The 18,847-nt window shown below is 44.3% G+C and overlaps 3 protein-coding genes and 1 long non-coding RNA gene across 7 annotated transcripts in view; 1 reads left to right on the top strand and 3 right to left on the bottom strand.

Annotated features, from left to right (window-relative positions):
- The window catches only part of LOC116406965 (serine/threonine-protein kinase mig-15-like), a 93,716-nt gene that overhangs the window by 27,186 nt on the left and 47,683 nt on the right, over positions 1-18,847 (bottom strand). The gene's annotated exons all lie outside the window — the stretch shown is intronic.
- Positions 2,621-13,165, bottom strand: LOC116406977 (lysine-specific demethylase 5A-like). 2 transcript variants are annotated; one of them, XM_031892263.1, is made up of 4 exons: positions 8,977-13,165; positions 5,842-5,919; positions 3,137-3,259; positions 2,621-2,931 (listed from the first exon to the last, which is right to left on the bottom strand). In XM_031892263.1, exons 1-4 carry the CDS (start codon positions 9,121-9,123, stop codon positions 2,734-2,736), a joined length of 546 nt encoding a protein of 181 aa, XP_031748123.1. In that variant the 5' UTR covers positions 9,124-13,165; the 3' UTR covers positions 2,621-2,733. The 2 variants fall into 2 exon arrangements, with proteins under 2 accessions (XP_031748123.1, XP_031748124.1); XM_031892264.1 differs by having other exon boundaries at positions 2,839-2,931; positions 3,157-3,259; positions 8,977-9,148.
- On the bottom strand, positions 9,295-17,469 carry LOC101734063 (nuclear receptor-interacting protein 3). Of its 3 annotated transcripts, XM_031892206.1 has the most exons (5): positions 17,196-17,469; positions 15,201-15,398; positions 13,953-14,035; positions 10,072-10,150; positions 9,295-9,384 (listed from the first exon to the last, which is right to left on the bottom strand). In XM_031892206.1, the coding sequence occupies exons 1-5, from the start codon at positions 17,376-17,378 to the stop codon at positions 9,361-9,363; spliced, it is 567 nt and encodes a 188-aa protein (XP_031748066.1). In that variant the 5' UTR covers positions 17,379-17,469; the 3' UTR covers positions 9,295-9,360. The 3 variants fall into 3 exon arrangements, with proteins under 3 accessions (XP_031748066.1, XP_031748065.1, XP_031748067.1); XM_031892205.1 differs by lacking the exon at positions 9,295-9,384 and having other exon boundaries at positions 9,761-10,150; XM_031892207.1 differs by lacking the exons at positions 9,295-9,384; positions 10,072-10,150 and adding an exon at positions 13,361-13,501.
- The window catches only part of LOC105946039, a 31,906-nt gene continuing 23,832 nt past the window's right edge, over positions 10,774-18,847 (top strand). Inside the window, exon 1 of the long non-coding RNA XR_004219981.1 lies at positions 10,774-10,853. This is a non-coding gene — a long non-coding RNA (uncharacterized LOC105946039). The remainder of the gene's footprint in view (positions 10,854-18,847) is intronic.

The following is an 18,847-nucleotide window of genomic DNA, read 5'->3' as shown; positions in this document are numbered from 1 at the left end:
ATGTACACAGCGCTGTACAGTAGAATACATTAATACAAACAGGGGGTTATTAAGAAAATAATAGATAAATACTCCGTATAACAATAAATACAAATAAATAAATACAAATAAATACAAGATACAGTTGCAATAAGTTAAGAGTCAAAGACACAAGAGGATGGAGGTCCCTGCCCCGAAGAGCTTACAATCTAGATGGGAGGGTAACTTACGGACACAGTAGGTCACAGTGTCACAAATAATAAAAAAATGAAGACCAATTGCAAATTGTTCAGAATAGCACTCTACAGGGTTGGACTGGGCCGCCGGGACACCGGGAAAAATCCCGGTGGGCCCTGGCCCTAGTGGCCCAGTCCGACCTTTGCCGGCGCTCCCCCTTCTGACTGTTCCGCCCCGATGCGTTCAATTTATACGCAATCAGGGAGGACGTCAGGTGGGGCCGGGGGGTTGGGGGGCCCCTGGGGGGGGTAGGGGACACGGCTGCAGGGCACCTGCAGGGCCCCTGGGGCGGGAGCCCCGGTGGGCCCTGCACCCCCCAGTCCGACCCTGGCACTCTACGCAACATACCAAAAGTGAATTTACTGAAGAACATGTTTACAAACAAGGAGTCAAGAAACAGGGCCGGAACTAGGGGTAGGCAGAAGAGGCAGCTGCCTAGGGTGCAACGATGGAGGGGCGCCAGGCAGGAGCCTCTCCTGCCTACCCCTAGCGCTACTTTGTCATTGCCTGCGCCGCTTGTCATTAGCGGCGGAAGCAATGACTGAACTAACCGCCCCGCCCCCTCCCACCTCCTCCTGTGCATTGGCGCACATGCGCCGTTCGGGGGGCAGGGAGGTGGGCGGAGTTTGCCGACCGGGTTGCCTAGGGCGCCCGGTCGGCTTGGCCCGCCCCTGACAAGAAATCCTGTTTTTTTTGATAGAGGACTCAGCACAGCGTTTCTGTGAATGCTTATGGCTGTATTCACGTAGACTGTTCTGATAAAGCTTACTTAGCATTGCAAGGGGAGAGCACCCCTTACTCTCTTAGTAGTTAAGCCAATGCCCAGCATTATTGCCAGGATACAGTAGTTGGAGTGAGCTCGGCAAAGCTCTGGCGCACAAGAATATTCCGGCCCTGCATCCAAATTTAGAGTTCTACAAGCCTCCAAGATCCAACCCAGAGGTGAGTTTGTGACTTTAATTATACAATAGAAGGAGGAGGAGGAGGAGGAGTACCATGGTGCTCGTGCATTTCCCTCCCAGGGATGGGTACCTGACCTTGTGCTGCTTATTGTTTCATTAGGAAATCCAACTGAATCTCAAGGCTCCGGGGCTTTTGCTGAACTGACTCTCAAATCCCTCACATCCTTCTCATGCCCCATTCGCTGTTTGGCGGATGCCGTTGGGATTTATCAGGCCTGTGACCTGAGATTAGTGGCTGAAAGTGAAGGTCACACACACCAGCCTCCCCCTTAGCCGTATAGCAGGATGGATTATAATTCCCTGCAGCCATCAACTATATGTTTAAAGGGCACCGCTCACAATTAGATGCGGCCAAATAAAGCCCTGACCACTCTTTAATACCGGCCACATATTGAATCCACGCCTTGCATGGCTAATTAACAAATCATTGAGATGCATGCTGCAGACTGAACTGGTTCATGTACAGCCATGCAGCATGCATCTATATGAATTGCTAATTAGCCATGCAACATGTGGATTCAATATGTGGCCAGTATTAAAGGGGTGAGGTGGCAACCCTAGAACTTGGCAGGACCCACACACAGACCAATAGGCTACCAGCTTGGCTGGGTGGGAACTGAACTGCCACCACTTTCCATAGAAGGACACTGAGCCCTGAAAGACTTAAAGGGACAGTAAGACCAAAAATGTAAAGTGTAGCAAAGCCCTGCAAAGGTAAAAGTTTGTGTTTGCTTCAGAAAGACTACTATAGTTTATATAAACAAAGCTGCTGTGTAGCCCCGGGGGCAGCCATTCAAGCTGGAAAGAAAAGCACAGGTTACATAGCAAATAACAAATAAGCTTTGTAGATTCCCATTGAATTCTACAGAGAATATCTGTTATCTGCTACGTAACCTGTGCCTTTTCTCCTGTTTTTCCAGCTTGAATGGCTGCCCCCATGGCTACACAGCAGCTTTGTTTATGTATAAACTATGGCAGTCTTTCTGAGGCAAACACACAGCTTTTACCAGTTCAGGGCAACAGTACATTAACCCATTATCCAGAAAGTTCCGAATTACTGAAAGGCCGTCTCCCATAGACTCCATTATAAGCAAATAATTCTAAATTTTAAAAATGTTTTCCTTTTTCTCTGTATTAATAAAACAGTACCTGTACTTGATCCCAACTAAGATATAATTACCTCTTATTGGGGGCAGAACAGCCCTATTGGGTTTATTTAATGGTTAAATGATTCCCTTTTCTCTGTAATAATAAAACAGTACCTGTACTTGATCCCAACTAAGATATAATTACCCCTTATTGGGGGCAGAACAGCCCTATTGGGTTTATTTAATGGTTAAATGATTCCCTTTTCCCTGTAATAATAAAACAGTACCTGTACTTGATCCCAACTAAGATATGATTAATCCTTATTGGATGCAAAACAATCCTGTGAGGTTTAAATGATCCAAATTACGGAAAGAACCCTTATCTGAAAAGCCCCAGGTCCCGAGCATTCTGGATAACAGGTCCTATACCGGTACCTTTACTAAAAACTGAAACAGAAGGTTTCTCTCTAGAATATTCTAGGTGCATTTCTTACCATCAGGCTGACGCCAGACTGGAACAGCTCGTAGGGGTAGAGGATTCGGTCATAGTGCAACTTCAGAAGAGAGCCTGTGCCTTTGCCTGGCTGGTATCCCATTCGATTGCCCACCTGAGACCATTTCTTCTCTTTAGTGACAACCTCAAAGCCCCCCTCACTGGAAACCACCTGGAGTGAAAAAGGAAAGAAGGTAACAGTCTACGGATGGCTTTGGGCAATAAGGCCCTTTCTGTTCTTTTAGAAAGGTGTAATTATATAAACTTCCTGCAGTTATTTAATTACAGTAAACCATTTAATCCTGGCGCAGAAGACACTGCAAGATGCTAATGCGTATGTTGTTTATCTGCAGAACCACCTGTCCCTGCACGCCCACCTTGCTCAGTGCATACACACCCAACAGCTTGCCATCCACCACTGGAATTCTGAGCGCGGAACCTTGCAGCTCCCAAAATTTTCCCAGCTGATCCAAGAAATCGAGTTTGACACGGGTCATTGCCTGGATGAAAGAAAATTCCGACAGTCAGGGTGCAAGCCTGCAGATAACATACTATACTAAAGCAAAGAGTAATTAACTTATAGCCTTACGACTGCTGTGAACTACAACTCCCAGCATTCTTTAGGGCTCTGGCACACGGGGAGATTAGTTGCCCGCGACAAATCTCCCTGTTCGCGGGCGACTAATCTCCCTGAATTGCCATCCCACCGGTGAAAATGTAAGTCGCCGGTGGGATGGCACACGCTGCGCAGGAGATTTCGGCAAATCGCCGAAGTTGCCGCAATCGCGCCGCCGTGTGTGCCATCCCACCGGCGACACATTTTTGCCGGTGGAATGGCAATTCGGGGAGATTAGTTGCCCGCGAACAGGGAGATTTGTCGCGGGCGACTAATCTCCCCGTGTGCCAGAGCCCTTATAGGTGGAAAGCTGCTGTAAATTGTCTACCCTAATTCTAACATCAAACCTGAACACTTATTTCTATATTTAAGTTCTACAATACAATCAGTATTACGGCCAAACATATACATAGCCACTTGCAGTTGTCCAGCGATGTAAAGTTACCAACAATATGGTCTATAACACACTGGACTTTTTAACTTCCTTTTCTCTTTTTGGAATTGTAGTTAAAATTCACAGTGTTTTCAATAAAGTCTAAGGGGCTGATTTACTAACCCACGAATCCGACCCGAATTGGAAAAGTTCCGACTTGAAAACGAACATTTTGCGACTTTTTCGTATGTTTTGCGATTTTTTCGGATTCTGTACGAATTTTTCGTTACCAATACGATTTTTGCGTAAAAACGCGAGTTTTTCGTATCCATTACGAAAGTTGCGTAAAAAGTTGCGCATTTTTCGTAGCGTTAAAACTTACGCGAAAAGTTGCGCATTTTTCGTAGCGTTAAAACTTAACGCTACGAAAAATGCGCAACTTTTCGCGTAAGTTTTAACGCTACGCAAAATGCGCAACTTTTTTACGCAAAAATCGTACTGGATCCGAAAAATTCGTAAAGAATCCGAAAAAATCGCAAAACATACGAAAAAATCGCAAAGTACCGATCATTACGAAAAAAACGCAATCGGACTCCATTCGACCCGTTCGTGGGTAAGTAAATCAGCCCCTAAGGGTTACAACCTTAAGGGTGAAGAACACACAGAGCTACTAGTAGCAGCTACTTTTTCATGGCTACTAAATGCCAGAAAATCCCCTGCCATAGACAATACTGAGAATTGCCTCTGCTAAAACACATGTAGAGACAATTATCAGTAAATGATCAGCATTGTCTATTTTAGTAGCCACGACAAGTAGCTGCTACTAGTAGCTCTGTGTGTCTTCACCCTTAATCTTGCAGAAAATGAAGAATATTCTAGTCTCCTGGGCATCAAGGGGGAAAAGTGTGTATTGGACTATAGCTTAATCCTTTCCTGTTGCAGCCTAGTGGCTTTTAATAAGGTGGCCTACTCACCTCCCAGGGGACATACACATAATTGCTGGAGAGGGAACATAGCATGGGAGGAGGCGCTGCATCACTGTGCAGCATAAGCAAGCGGAACTGGCACAACAGGTGTGCAATTGGCTCCATACACTCCCTTCATGGCAGGTAATTAAGAGGAATAAACAAAACATGCAAATGCACAGGATATCTCCAGCCTATATCATAACAAGGGAAACATGTACCTAATCTGTACTGCTGTGTATTTTTCTGTCTTTTTGTCCTTGCCACATATCCAAGCTCATTAATTTAAGAATGGGATACCCAACAGGTGGCCCTCCTGCTATACTTCTTCCATATTCCCCTGCTGAATCGGAAGCCATGCTAGAACTGCTTTTGTTTAAGCTGCCAGGGAGTTATGATGTTATGCAGTGTGATTCCAGTCTCTATAAATGACTTCTGCCCACATCCGCATTTTAACAATGCAAGATCATAAAGTCAATTAAACATACACGTTTGTTTATATAGCAAAGGTTCTATTTAGCTATGACTGGTCTAGAGCAGTTAGAATAATGAAAGTAAATATCGGCTACTGTTCTGGAACAAATACGATACTGCCTAAAGGTCCCCATACACGGGCCGATTGTAGCTGCCGATATGGGTCCCTTAGACCGATTCAGCAACTAATCGGCCCATGTAGGGGCACTAACGACGGGCCTGCCCGACCCATATCTGGCCTGAAATCGGGCAGATATCGATCGGCAGGTTAAAAAATCTAGTCGGATGGGGGACCGTATCGGCTCGTTGATTCGGTCCCCAAACCGACTTTGCCTATACCCGTCGTTATAATTCGATCGTTTGGCCACACGATCAAATTAGCCTGGATTCTCCTGATATCGGGAGAAGATCTGCTCGCTTGGCGACATCGCCAAGCGAGTGGATCTGAAGGTGTATGGCCACCTTAAATCCAAATATCTGTATATAACTAATAGGGATATGGAAAACCAACCCAAGTTGGTCAAGCTTCTAACTAACAATTTTGTTAATGTCCATATCCTCAAGTTCCAACATGTTAATGTAGCTACAAAAACAGCAGTTTGTAATAACCATGATCTGGGTTAATTCCCAGCACAATAATCACAGAAACCTTACCTCTAGTTCGTTGAGGCGCTGTACCCGAGGGGTGAAGCAGAAGCTTTTGACATCGCAGGCAAAGGGCGGCTGCCAGTCCTGAGATAAAGGAACATAAAAGCAATAAAGCTAAGCTGTAACTGTGCCAATAACCAAAACTGGCTCTCTAGGGGGCTAAGAATAAATCTATAAAGCGCACAGGCAAACTAAAGGGAAATTCTAGGTTTTCTTTTCTATAGTACAAATAATATAAACCCTGCCTGTGCTACTAAATCAGCAGGGGAGACACACTAGGGGGTTACTGCTGGCATTAAGCATTTTCATGGTTAAAGTAATAGCTCTGCTAAACGTTTAAACAGTTTAAATACCTACAGGTGTCAGGAAGGTACCTATATAATATAAACCCACACAAATAATATGTATAGGATTTATTTTTAATTAAATAAATAGAATACAAACTTCATAGGAAAAAAACTCCCAGTGGGCCCCCTTGCTCACCCAACCATTTGCCTTGTATGCCTACACCATGGCCATTACTCAATTCTATGAGAAGAAACAAAAGAAATAAAGGAAAGGATAGATAATAGTATGTAAAAATAAGTAATTAAGAAATTAAAGAAAGTGAGTGAACTGGGAAGGAATGGTGGTCTGGACAGTGGGCCTAAGGTTTTCTGGTGGGCCCTTGGCACCCCAGTCCGACACTGGTGGCTGTTATCTAGAAGCAGCAAACTGCAGCTTAAAACTAGGGATGCAACAAATCCAGGATTCGGTTCGGAATCCAGGAATCTCGCCCAAACCCCAAAATAGTGGATTCGGTGCATCCCTACTTAAAACCTAGGTATAACCCTAATGTGTACAATAAAGCTGCAGTGTTGGGATTTTAGGAAAAATAGACTACAAAGTAATGGCAGAGAAGATTCATTTCAGTAATTGGACTTCCCTTCCATTTGTAATCATTGGAGCAAAAACCCTGGTCAGTACAGACAGCTTCAGTTCCATGTTGCCCCCGCCTCCCCCATAAGGGGGCATAAAGTAGTAAATAGGTTAAGAGGTGAGAAAAACAGCCAGTTGTAAGATTGGGGTAGAACCTGGAGAATTAACCCCCTGCATTGCAAACGTGGATATCGGCTGTTATAACGCTGATCTCACTACATAAAGGTGCGTATATACATTTTTTTTGTAAGCCAGACCAACACCTTATTGGTGTAAACAGCAGTTTTGTTCAATGACAATTATTTGCGACTGTGTATGTAAGGCTCTTAAGTTGGAAATACACAGCCAGCTCCACTGTTTTGTCAAGGTCACAAAATGAGTGGATCTGGGCTCGATTTGGACACCCTCCTCCTGGGTCAAATTGGGCCGATACGAATGTGGCCCAGGGGCCCAAGACAGGATTATACAGAAAGGCCCACAGACCAATTGGATGAAGGCAACATCAACGCACCTATTCAGTCCATGTTCAATCTGTCCGAATATCTGACAAACGTACAATACCCTGCTGACTAGGTCCTCCACCTCTTTCAGCAAAAAATAATACAAAAGTTCTTCTTTAACTACTTAAACTTTAATGGTTTGATTATAGTGACCTTTCATCTTGGACACAACCACCCCACTACTGGCTGACTATTGCCTTCTTTGATTGTTAGAACAATAATATAATATCAAATAATAGAATAAATATTATCCATTGAAACTGCACCATATGTGATAGCCCAAAACAGTAAATGCAGTCGGCCATTAGCCACTCTAAACATGCATAAAGCAAATTTAGATAGAGGACACTTTCCCCATGATGTTTGGCCATATGGCCTGTATACATAAGTAATCCTTACAAATGCAAACAAACACACTTTGGGCATGATAGAATTTTGGGGTACATACCCTCAAGTTATGCCTCAGGTGTCATGGGGTACATTTTTTCGCACAACAGGGCATGTAGTCATTATCCTCTGCCTATATAGCACCTACATATTCTGCAGCTCTCTTAGGGCTCTGGCACATGGGGAGATTAGTCACCCGCGGCAAAACTCCCTGTTCGCGGGCGACTAATCTCCCAGAGTTGCCTTCCCCCTGCCATCCCACCGGCGAACATGTAAGTCGCCGGCGGGATGGCAGACGCCATCATGTAAGTCGCCCCGCCGCGTCTGCCATCCCACCGGCGACTTACATGTTCGCCGGTGGGATGGCAGGGGAAGGCTACTCGGGGAGATTAGTCGCCCGCGAACAGGGAGTTTTGCCGCGGGCGACTAATCTCCCCGTGTGCCAGAGCCCTTAGGGTGAAGACACACAGAGCTACTAGTAGCAGCTACTTGTCGTGGCTACTAAAATAGACAATGCTAATCATTTACTGATAATTGTCTCTACGTGTATTGTCTATGGAAGGGATTTTCAGTAGCTTGAAAAAGTAGCTGCTACTAGTAGCCCGGTGTGTCTTTAGGGCAGTGGTACACAGGGAGATTAGTGATGGGCGACTAATCTCCCCGCAATGCCATCCCACCGGCTAGAGTGTAAATTGCCGGTGGGATGGCATACGCGTCGCTACGATGTCCCACGGTCGCTCAAAGTTTCCTCCAAAGACAACTTTGTGCGACATCGCAGTGAAGCATCCCACTGGCGATTTAAATGCTAGCCGGTGGGATGGCATTGCGGGGAGATTTGTTGCCCACGACAAATAAGATTTGTGTACCATGTACCACTGCCCTCACCCTTATACATCATTCTAATTAGTCCCTGCCTCCATGAAGTTTACAATCGAAGTGCCGATTTTACGCACACACTAAAGTCAGTATCAGGGGCACCTCAATCTGCCTGTATGTTTTTGGAAAGTGCAAGAAAATCCACCTGGGGGGGGGGGGGGGACATAAAAATTCCCTGAAGATAGTGCCCTGGCTGGAATCAAACTGACCGTAAAGCAGCAATGCCAACCAATGGGTCATTGGTTTCTAAAAAATGTGACCAAGAGCAAAGACTAATCAAACATCTGACATTTGTCATCAGCCTGTGTGAACTTATTATAATCATATATATAATAATAAAACTTATATAATGTGACTTGCACACAGTATGTATCAGCTCCCTGTTACAACTGCATCATTTATCCATAAGGAATTATTTCAGGATATCAGTGTACTGATAACATCCATCTATCAGACTTACCTTGGGAGGTGGGATTTTGCATATCCCTGTCTTTTCAGCAATCGGTCGGATGCGTCCGATGAAACTCAGGGGATCAGAGAATTCCTCCCAGCTGGGCTCGAACACCGGGCATTCCGGAGGGGGCACAAATTCGATGTAGGCGGCCATTCCAAACAAGTGTTAATCCTCAGGTGGGTATAGAACTAGACAAGCGGTATAGTGCGGATAAGCATCCCAGATCTTGCTTGGATAAAGCCAGAGGCTCCTTTCTCTGTCATGAAGTAACGTCCCTCATCGAGTTTTCTCTGTGATCCTTCACTACAGCCACGGATTTACTCCCCGTCTCTCCTGTTCCCTCAGTAACCAGTGCCTGATGTTACCAACACCGGAGGAAGCAAATACAGTCTAACACTTAGGGATTCCCTGAGACTGTTGACAAAAAGATCACTTTATTCCCCTCGCTGGTGGTTGTGACACTGGGCTAACGTTGAGTTTGCACCCCAATATCTACAGGTACTCCCTGTGGCTTCTATTACTGTATCTCCCACAGCCCCCGGGACAGCAGGAACCCCCCTGTGAAGCCCACAGAGTCCCCTAATTCTGCCACAGAGGCAGGCAGATACTTTTGCTGGGACAATCAAGACTCCCAAATATCCAACCCCCAGTTCCATATAATATAACGAGCTCTTTATTTCAGTTATTGGGGTACTCAGGGTGCCAAAGTTCCACTTTTTACTACTAGTTACTTTTGCTGAGACAATCAAGACTCCCAAATATCCAACCCCCAGTTCCATATAATATAATCAGCTCTTTATTTAAGTTCTTGGGGTACTCAGGGTGCCAAAGTTCCACTACTTACCTGACTATGACACCCCAAGTCCCAGAGTCACCTTGTAGCAATTCCCTAAGTTAGAATTAATTTCTAATTTCAACAGACACCTCCTACCAGAAAGCCCCCAGTCTGTGCCACTAGGGTCTCTGCAGCCTCGTTTTGAAAGGCCCAATGATGTGCCCCCTCTCAGGCAACTTCCTGTTGCAATTGCCCCCCCTGGGGCTTCCTAGTACCCAGTCCCCTTCCTGAAGCCCAGCAGCTCCTTCAGCACATCCAGTACTTACAGTAAATTCCAGGCTCCAGTCCGTATCATTCCTAGGTCCATAAAGTCCTGATGCAACTTTGTAATGTGAAATTGGGGCCCTAAAGGATTAAAGAGGCTGGTTGTATAATCTCCAGGTATCCCTCCGCGCTAGTTAAAGCTATGTGGATTAATAACAGCCTGTAATGTGAAAAATAGCCGATAGATGGCGCTACATGAACATTCCTTTAGATAAAGGAGATCTTCACCTGGTTTTGCAAACGGTTGTTTCATCCGTGTGTAAAAAGTTTTTACAATTCCAGAACTGGAGTATAATCTATAGAATGGCTGCGAATGGGGGTGGAGTTGGGATAAAAATGGAATTAAGTGTCACAAATGTTCACACGCCTATTTCCTATGTAGAGGAAAAGTTAAATCAAAATCTTTCATTAGCAATGATAATTATAATGTATTAATGAAATTATAATACATATACTGTTATGAAGATAAAGACATGTTGTCATAATTCTCCTTTGCATATCGGGTATTCGTTTTGGAATCTAAACCTGAGGGAATTGTAGTTTAAACACATGTGGATAGCGATAGAATAAACTACAATTCCCAGAAGACACCTGGTGAGCGGGCGGGCCGACTCAAGTATCGCCCTAGCGGATTGGATGCTTCAATGATTCTGGATTGAACTGGGTGCGTGATTGGTTAAGCTTGCGGAGGCGGGCTGTTTGGATCGTAGAGTTAGGGGTGGGGTAACTGGTGGTAGGAGACCTGTGTAGTGGCTTGTACCAGAGCTCGTAAGGTGGGGTACAGGTACGTACAGTGTGACATCTGGGGGCAGGGGTTATATAGATTTATGCACAGCTATAGCGCCATTGGATAGGCCTGTATGCTAAATAATGTGCCATACCCCGCACTTGACCCCCTAACCAATCATAGCTCTTATTTGGCACCCCCAGAGCTTTTATTGTGCTTTTTTTGTTCCCTCTATTAGAATAGGCATAAGGGTGGGTAACTAGACATAGGGGAACCTCCAGTAAGTGAATGTAGAAGCGCCTAATACATAGTGGGGCTGCAAGAGTAAAACTTATGGGAAATACTGTAGGGAACTCAATCTAGCGCTGGTAAAGCGATATGTACAATGGAAACAACGCGCGTTGCCATAGCAACCCCTCTCTCTTTAGCGCAAAAGGCCATGGTGTTATGGCATTGTGTCAGATGGAAGAATTTATATTACCCATATATAACCCATCATCCCTCTCCCCAAAGATTGGGAGAGTTGTATGTTTGTTTATTTATTATTTATTTATATACTACTTATCCGCTAATCATAAAGAAATAAAGAGATGTCTCGTTAAAACAGCCCATATCAAGCATATTCCTACTTAAAATGTAGATAAATTAGAAATAAATAAATACCAGGAATCCAATAATTGACCAAAAATAAGCTTAAAATTGAATTTAAAATGCCGCCAAGTCCAAATCTACATTGAGTCCTTCCGGATGCAATGTATTCAATTTAAAAATCCAAACGTTTTCTCGTTGTCTTAATCTAGTAAATCCGTCTCCACCTCTTAACTTGGGAGAAATATGCTCCAGTCCCATAAAGAATATCAAGGCAAACCTTATCTGCGCTTTAAAGATTACAAAACACAACAATATAGATATTAAGGTCTAGAAGGAAGGACTGTAAGAAAGAGAAAAAAAAAATATATATATTTTTGCAGTGCTAAATTGCCATTAACCAACATTAATAATTAGATGTAGCTGCCCTCCTCCCTACTAATCCTATAGTGCATACACAAATTATCTCCAAAGGAGTTGGCGCTAAAAACACCCAAAGAAGTGTAAAAATAATTGTATATTTATTATAAATAAATCAATGTGTTACATCAAAGTAGAATCAATTTTAAATAATAAAAAAAAAAATCATATACACCACTAATTAAAAATACCAATTAGATTATATATACAAGAGAAAATCACATAGGGCAGAAGACATTAAATATAGTAACAGAAACCATGTATTACTTCCCAATGATTTATTATTGAATTCCCAGTTAATGCATATCATTCCCTCAGGAGAAATCAATTAGAGTGTTTAAAAGAGAATTCATTGCTCTGACCCATATATGAGGAAATCAAGAGGGAAAATCAATAGAAATACACTGAATTAAAAATCCCACAGTATATCCCAATTATTAGAATAAAAAAGTGAGGAGCTTAAAACACCATAAAACAATTAATTGGATCCTTAATTAACTTCTCCAGATATCAGATGCAGTATTACACCGCCTATAGCCAATATATGGCTCTTAGCCCCACTGAGGGATATTTAATAAAGAAGTTACACAAATAAAACCCTTGTTTTCCCTCTTACTCTGTGCAAATACTAAGAATGCAGGCGTGCATATAGAGATAAAATTGCACACTATATGGTATTCAATTATCTCATAGCCTCCAAGTAACTACAAGCACACAATAAAACAGAGCCCTAACTGGGCATAAGAACAAATACACAACCCCCCTTGTCCCGGCCGGGAACTTACTAGGGATAAGACAGAGAGAGGCACATTGGCTGAGGGATGCGACTCACACGCTGTTCCTTTCCCTTCGGTGACGTCACCGGTAGGTGCCGAGTCTGTCAATACGGGTCCTCTCTCCAGGCAGTCCGACGCGTTTCGCGCTCTGCGATTCCTCATGGACTATTGGGTTCCTATGGGCCAACCCCCTCTATATACCCGCCTGCATACTATTCTATACTACATCTACTTTGATGTAACACATTGATTTATTTATAATAAATATACAATTATTTTTACACTTCCATAAAGAATATCCCTTTGGGATCACTATTATTGTGAAACAGCTTAAAATGTCTCGATACCCCATGGTTCATTCTCCCTGCTTTACTGTTACGGATGTGCTTATTAACCCTACTTCCCACTGATCTTATAGTCCGCCCCACATAAACTTTGTTACACGGACAAGTGAGAGCATAGACTACATATGTTGTGCGACAATTAATAAAGGTCTTGGAAATTGGAATATCCCTATTGGGTTTATTTCATGGTTAAATGATTCCCTTTTCTCTGTAATAATAAAACAGTACCTGTACTTGATCCCAACTAAGATATAATTACCCCTTATTGGAGGCAGAACAGCCCTATTGGGTTTATTTAATGGTTAAATGATTCCCTTTTCTCTGTAATAATAAAACAGTACCTGTACTTGATCCCAACTAAAATATAATTAATCCTTATTGAAAGAAAAACAATCCTATTGGATTTAATTAATGCTTTATTGATTTTTTTTTTAGTAGACTTTAGATGTGGAGATCCAAATTACGGAAAGACCCCTTATCCTGCGCACTCTTGGTCCTGCACATTCTGGATAACAGGTTCTATACCTGTAGTTGCTTCTTTTTGCTCCTCCTATAGACAACTCTGGGACTGGTCCAGCTGGAGGGGGGTTAAAGGGGTTGTTCACCTTTTAATTAAAGTTTAGTATAATGTAGACTGCTGTTCTGAGACAATTTGCAATTGGTCTTCATTTTTTTTATGAATTTACCTTTTGTTCAGCAGCTCTCTAGTTTAAAATTTCAGCAGTCATGTGGTTGCTAGGGTTCAAATTACCTTAACAACCAGGGACTGGTTTGAATAAGAGACTGATATATTTATAGGAGAGGGGGATGGATAGAAAAATGAGTAATAAAAAGGAGCAAATAATGGAAAAACTATTGAAAATAAATAATGAAGCCCAATTGAAACATTACTTAGAATTGGCCATTCTACAACATACTAAAAGTTTAATGTAAAGGGGGAGCCTATGTGAAAAAAACACAAACAATTTGTTTTGTATTGTATAATTCTCCTAAAGTTGTGGCCCCCACCCCACCCTGGTTGCTCTTACCCCAGCCTTTCCGTGCAGCTCCGGGAGATGAGGTTCTGTTGATGTTCCGTGCATAGCTTGGCCCTTGCATCGTGGCCACAAACCTGTGTGCAGAAAGGACACCCCCATTCTTATATATATATATACATTATATACATATATATATATCCCAACCTTATTACCCCTGCCTTTTCAATAGGGACATAAAATCAATCATCCACCCCCCCGACCCATATTGATGCTGGAACCCAGTGGTTTAAAGGGGCAGTTCACCATTAAGTTCAACTTTTAGTATGTTATAGAATGCCCAATTCTAAACAACTTTTCAATTGGTCTTCATTATTTGTTTTTCAGAGTTTTTAAATGATTTGCCTTTTTCTTCTAACTCTGTGCAGCTTTCAAATGGGCCCGGGGCCGGAACTAGGGGTAGGCAGAAGAGGCACCTAGGGGCAACAGTGGGTGGGCGCCAGGCAGGCACCTCTTCTTTCACTTACCCCTATTTCCATGCCCTTTACCCCCACCGTTCACCCACCTCCAGTGACCCCCGCAGCCCCACACATGGGAGGGGGGGATGGGCCAAGCCGGCTGGCTTGCCTAGGGTGCCCGGCTGGCTTGCCTTGGGTGCCCGGCTGGCTTGCCTAGGGTGCCCGGCTGGCTTGCCTAGGGTGCCCGGCTGGCTTGCCTTGGGTGCCCGGCTGGCTTGCCTTGGGTGCCCGGCTGGCTTGCCTAGGGTGCCCGGCTGGCTTGCCTTGGGTGCCCGGCTGGCTTGCCTTGGGTGCCCGGCTGACTTGCCTTGGGTGCCCGGCTGACTTGCCTTGAGTGCCCGGGTGGCTTGCCTAGGGTGCCTGGATGGCTTGGTCCGGCACTGCCTGAGGAAAAAAACTATTGCTCTGTGAATATAAAGTATTGTTACTTTATATTACTTATTTATATAGTCAGGCCCTCTCCTATTCATTTATCAGTCTTTCATTCAAACCACAACCCTGGTTGCTTAGGTAATTTGGATCCTAGCAACCAAACAGCTGCTGAAACGCCAAGCTGGAGAGCTGCTGGGCAAAGCTGAAATAATTTTAAAAAAACTACAAATAAAAAAAAAATGAAGACCAATTGCAAATTGTCTCAAAGGTAAACAACCCTCAGTTAAAAGGAGCTGTTGGTGGGAGCAGATTCTGCTCATTGGGGTAACACATTTACTCCCATTAGTCTAACTGGCCAATCAGGGCTCATCTCAGTATAAGCAGGTATACAAGTAGTTGCTAGGGGTTGTACCTTGCAGGGTATGAGTAGAGCTTGTTCCTTCCAGCCACCGGGGGTCTCCTCACCCAACTTAGTTGGCTGTATCGTCTCATCACCCTGGGGGGGTGCGTCTCTCCCCCTGTTGCACGGGGAAGTTGGAAATACAGGGTTATCGCTTTCAATGCTCAGGCTGCCCCCCATGAGCCGTCTCTGGATCACACTGTGTGGCTGCTGCAATCAGATTGGACCTTGATTATAATAATAGTAATGTACTGTTACCCTGCACTAGTAACCTAGGTCTATATGTTTCAGAAACCCTACTATAGTTTATATAAATACCCCGCTATGTAGCCCGGGGGCAGCCATTCCTGCACTGGTACAGCTGGGGTGTTTGCTACAGAAACCCTACTATAGTTTATATAAATACCCCGCTGTGTAGCCCCGGGGGCAGCCATTCCTGCACTGGTACAGCTGGGGTGTTTGCTACAGAAACCCTACTATAGTTTATATAAATACCCCGCTGTGTAGCCCCGGGGGCAGCCATTCCTGCACCGGTACAGCTGGGGTGTTTGCTACAGAAACCCCGGGGCTACACAGCGGGGTATTTATATAAACTATAGTAGGAATTCTTAAGCAAACATGCAACTTTTATCAGAGCAGGGCAACAGGACATTATATTTAAATGCCCCAGCCAGTAGCTCCGGGGCAACATGTTGCTCCCCAACCCCTTGGATGTTGCTCTCAGTGCCCCCAAACCAGGGAGTTATTTTTGAATTCCTGACTTGGGGGCAAGTTTTGAATAAAAACAAGATTCCCTACCAAATAAAGCCCCTGTAAGCTGATAGGGTGCATAGAGGATGCCTAATAGCCAATCACAGCCCTTATTTGGCTCCTCCATGAACTTTTATGGTGCTTGTGTTGCTCCCCAAGTCTTTTTACATTAGGTCAGTTAGGGTAGGACTGGCCAGAAGGGATGACTTTGACGTAGTTGGCCAGCTTGAAGTATATTGCAATGTACGGACAAACAATCCCTCTTTTTGAGGTGGGGAGGGAAGGCATTTCTTAGTAGTGAAATGCCCTAGTGTCCAATTTCTACATATTGATAATGGGTGAGTGCAGAGGATTTTTTGCGGTTGTTTATATGTATTTTATGGTCACAGCCTCATTGCACCCCCGCTTAATGGTTTACAATTTAGTGGTTGAGCACAACTTTCCCTTTTTGTGTTATTGTTTATACAGGAGCAGTGGCCAGCTCCATGTTGTAGCCCCCACTATTCCCAGCTACAGTCAGGTGATCCCAATGGAGCTAATAAAAGGGCAACCATATGGGAGTTTTAACCTTATACGCAAGCATGTTGCAGGTAAAACTTAGTCCCTTTGCTCAGTACTAATCTTAAATTACTTATATAGGTCAGTTAGGGTAGGACTGGCCAGAAGGGATGACTTTGACGTAGTTGGCCAGCTTGAAGTATATTGCAATGTACGGACAAACAATCCCTCTTTTTGAGGTGGGGAGGGAAGGCATTTCTTAGCCTCATTGCACCCCCGCTTAATGGTTTACAATTTAGTGGTTGAGCACAACTTTCCCTTTTGTGTTATTGCATAGAGGATGCCTAATAGCCAATCACAGCCCTTATTTGGCTCCTCCATGAACTTTTATGGTGCTTGTGTTGCTCCCAAGTCTTTTTACATTTGACTGTGGCTCCCGAGTAAGAAAGGCTGAGGACCCCTGTATATATAGTCAACCAAAACCGGGATCAGTGCTTTGCAAATGGTGGGGATTGAGGCTTAGGGGCCCCCCTAGGGCACAGCCCAAAGGCCAGTTAGGTTAACATTTAAACCAAGAGTAGCAGCGTTATAGGACAGCCAACCAACATGGCTGCGTAGAAATCATTGCAGTCTGCAGCATGCACCTATAGAAATCCCTGCAAGACATGAAAGCAGTCCCACATTTTGGCCCTGTAACTTGGTTCAGAGCTGCAAACATTAGTCTCACTGAGCAAGCAGGTCCCCCCCTCCCACACTCACCAGGTCTTTACTGGTCCCCAGTCTCCGCAGCTGGTCCAGTGGCAGAAGATCCGCAGAGTCTTGGTGCACAAACTGCGTGGCTTGTTTGAGGCGTCTCTGCTGGTGCAGTATTGCTGAGCCCCTCAGATCCTTCTCCCTCTTTGGGGAGTCCCTGTTCTGTGTGTCTCTCCCAAGTCCCTGCATAGTGCAGGTTCAGGGTAATAAGCAGATCCCTATATGAGGTTCCGGGTAGGAAGCAGATCCCTATATGAGGTTCCGGGTAGGAAGCAGATCCCTATATGAGGTTCAGGGTAAGAAGCAGATCTCTATATGAGGTTCCGGGTAGGAAGCAGATCTCTATATGAGGTTCAGGGTAAGAAGCAGATCTCTATATGAGGTTCAGGGCAATAAGCAGATCTTTATATGAGGTTCAGGGTAAGAAGCAGATCTCTATATGAGGTTCAGGGCAATAAGCAGATCCCTATATGAGGTTCCGGGTAAGAAGCAGATCTCTATATGAGGTTCAGGGCAATAAGCAGATCCCTATATGAGGTTCCGGGTAAGAAGCAGATCTCTATATGAGGTTCAGAGTAAGAAGCAGATCTCTATATGAGGTTCAGGTAGAAGCTGATCTCTATATGAGGTTCAGGGTAGGAAGCAGATCTCTATATGAGGTTCAGGGCAATAAGCAGATCCCTATATGAGGTTCAGGGCAATAAGCAGATCCCTATATGAGGTTCCGGGTAAGAAGCAGATCTCTATATGAGGTTCCAGGTAAGAAGCAGATCTCTATATGAGGTTCAGAGTAAGAAGCTGATCTCTATATGAGGTTCAGGGTAGGAAGTAGATCTCTATATGAGGTTCAGGGTAAGAAGCAGATCCCTATATGAGGTTCAGAGTAAGAAGCAGATCTCTATATGAGGTTCAGGGTAAGAAGCAGATCTCTATATGAGGTTCAGAGTAAGAAGCAGATCTCTATATGAGGTTCAGGGTAGGAAGCAGATCCCTAAATGAGGTTCAGGGTAGGAAGCAGATCCCTATATGAGGTTCAGGGTAGGAAGCAGATCCCTATATGAGGTTCAGGGTAAGAAGCAGATCTCTATATGAGGTTCAGAGTAAGAAGCAGATCTCTATATGAGGTTCAGAGTAGGAAGCAGATCCCTAAATGAGGTTCAGGGTAAGAAGCAGATCTCTATATGAGGTTCAGGGTAAGAAGCAGATCTCTATATGAGGTTCAGGGTAAGAAGCAGATCCCTATATGAGGTTCAGGGTAGGAAGCAGATCCCTATATGAGGTTCAGGGTAGGAAGCAGATCCCTATATGAGGTTCAGGGTAAGAAGCAGATCTCTATATGAGGTTCAGGGTAAGAAGCAGATCCCTATATGAGGTTCAGGGTAGGAAGCAGATCCCTATATGAGGTTCAGGGTAAGAAGCAGATCCCTATATGAGGTTCCGGATAAGAAGCAGATCTCGGAATGAATGGATTTTCCCTGCAGATTCTCCTCTTCTTGCTGTACTCGCCCCCATACACTCTGCCTGGTACTTCTCACTCCTTAGCTCTCTGCCTCATTCCCTTCCCTCTCTCTGTATTCAGGGGATTCCTCTCTCGCTCCGTTCCCTCCTCCTGCTCTGCAGTAATACCCCCCCCCCGTTGTACCTCCCTCATTCTCTCC

The sequence above is a fragment of the Xenopus tropicalis genome, chromosome 8 (genome assembly GCF_000004195.4).
Source record: "Xenopus tropicalis strain Nigerian chromosome 8, UCB_Xtro_10.0, whole genome shotgun sequence".
Classification (NCBI taxonomy): Eukaryota; Metazoa; Chordata; class Amphibia; order Anura; family Pipidae; genus Xenopus; species Xenopus tropicalis.
The sequence above is the reverse complement of the archived record's forward strand: the minus strand, read 5'-3'. Positions and strand labels throughout refer to the sequence as shown.

Coding starts and splice junctions, on each gene's coding strand:
- LOC101734063 (XM_031892205.1), bottom strand. CDS start 17,378: ATGCAGGGACTTGGGAGAGACACACAGAACAGGGACTCCCCAAAGAGG. Junction 15,399..17,195: donor TGGGGACCAGTAAAGACCTG/GTGAGTGTGGGA, acceptor ATCTGATTGCAG/CAGCCACACAGTGTGATCCA. Junction 10,151..13,952: donor AGCTGCACGGAAAGGCTGGG/GTAAGAGCAACC, acceptor TTAATCCTTTAG/GGCCCCAATTTCACATTACA.
- LOC116406977 (XM_031892263.1), bottom strand. CDS start 9,123: ATGGCCGCCTACATCGAATTTGTGCCCCCTCCGGAATGCCCGGTGTTC. Junction 5,920..8,976: donor GCAAAATCCCACCTCCCAAG/GTAAGTCTGATA, acceptor CCTTTATCTCAG/GACTGGCAGCCGCCCTTTGC. Junction 3,260..5,841: donor AGCGCCTCAACGAACTAGAG/GTAAGGTTTCTG, acceptor TCTTTCATCCAG/GCAATGACCCGTGTCAAACT.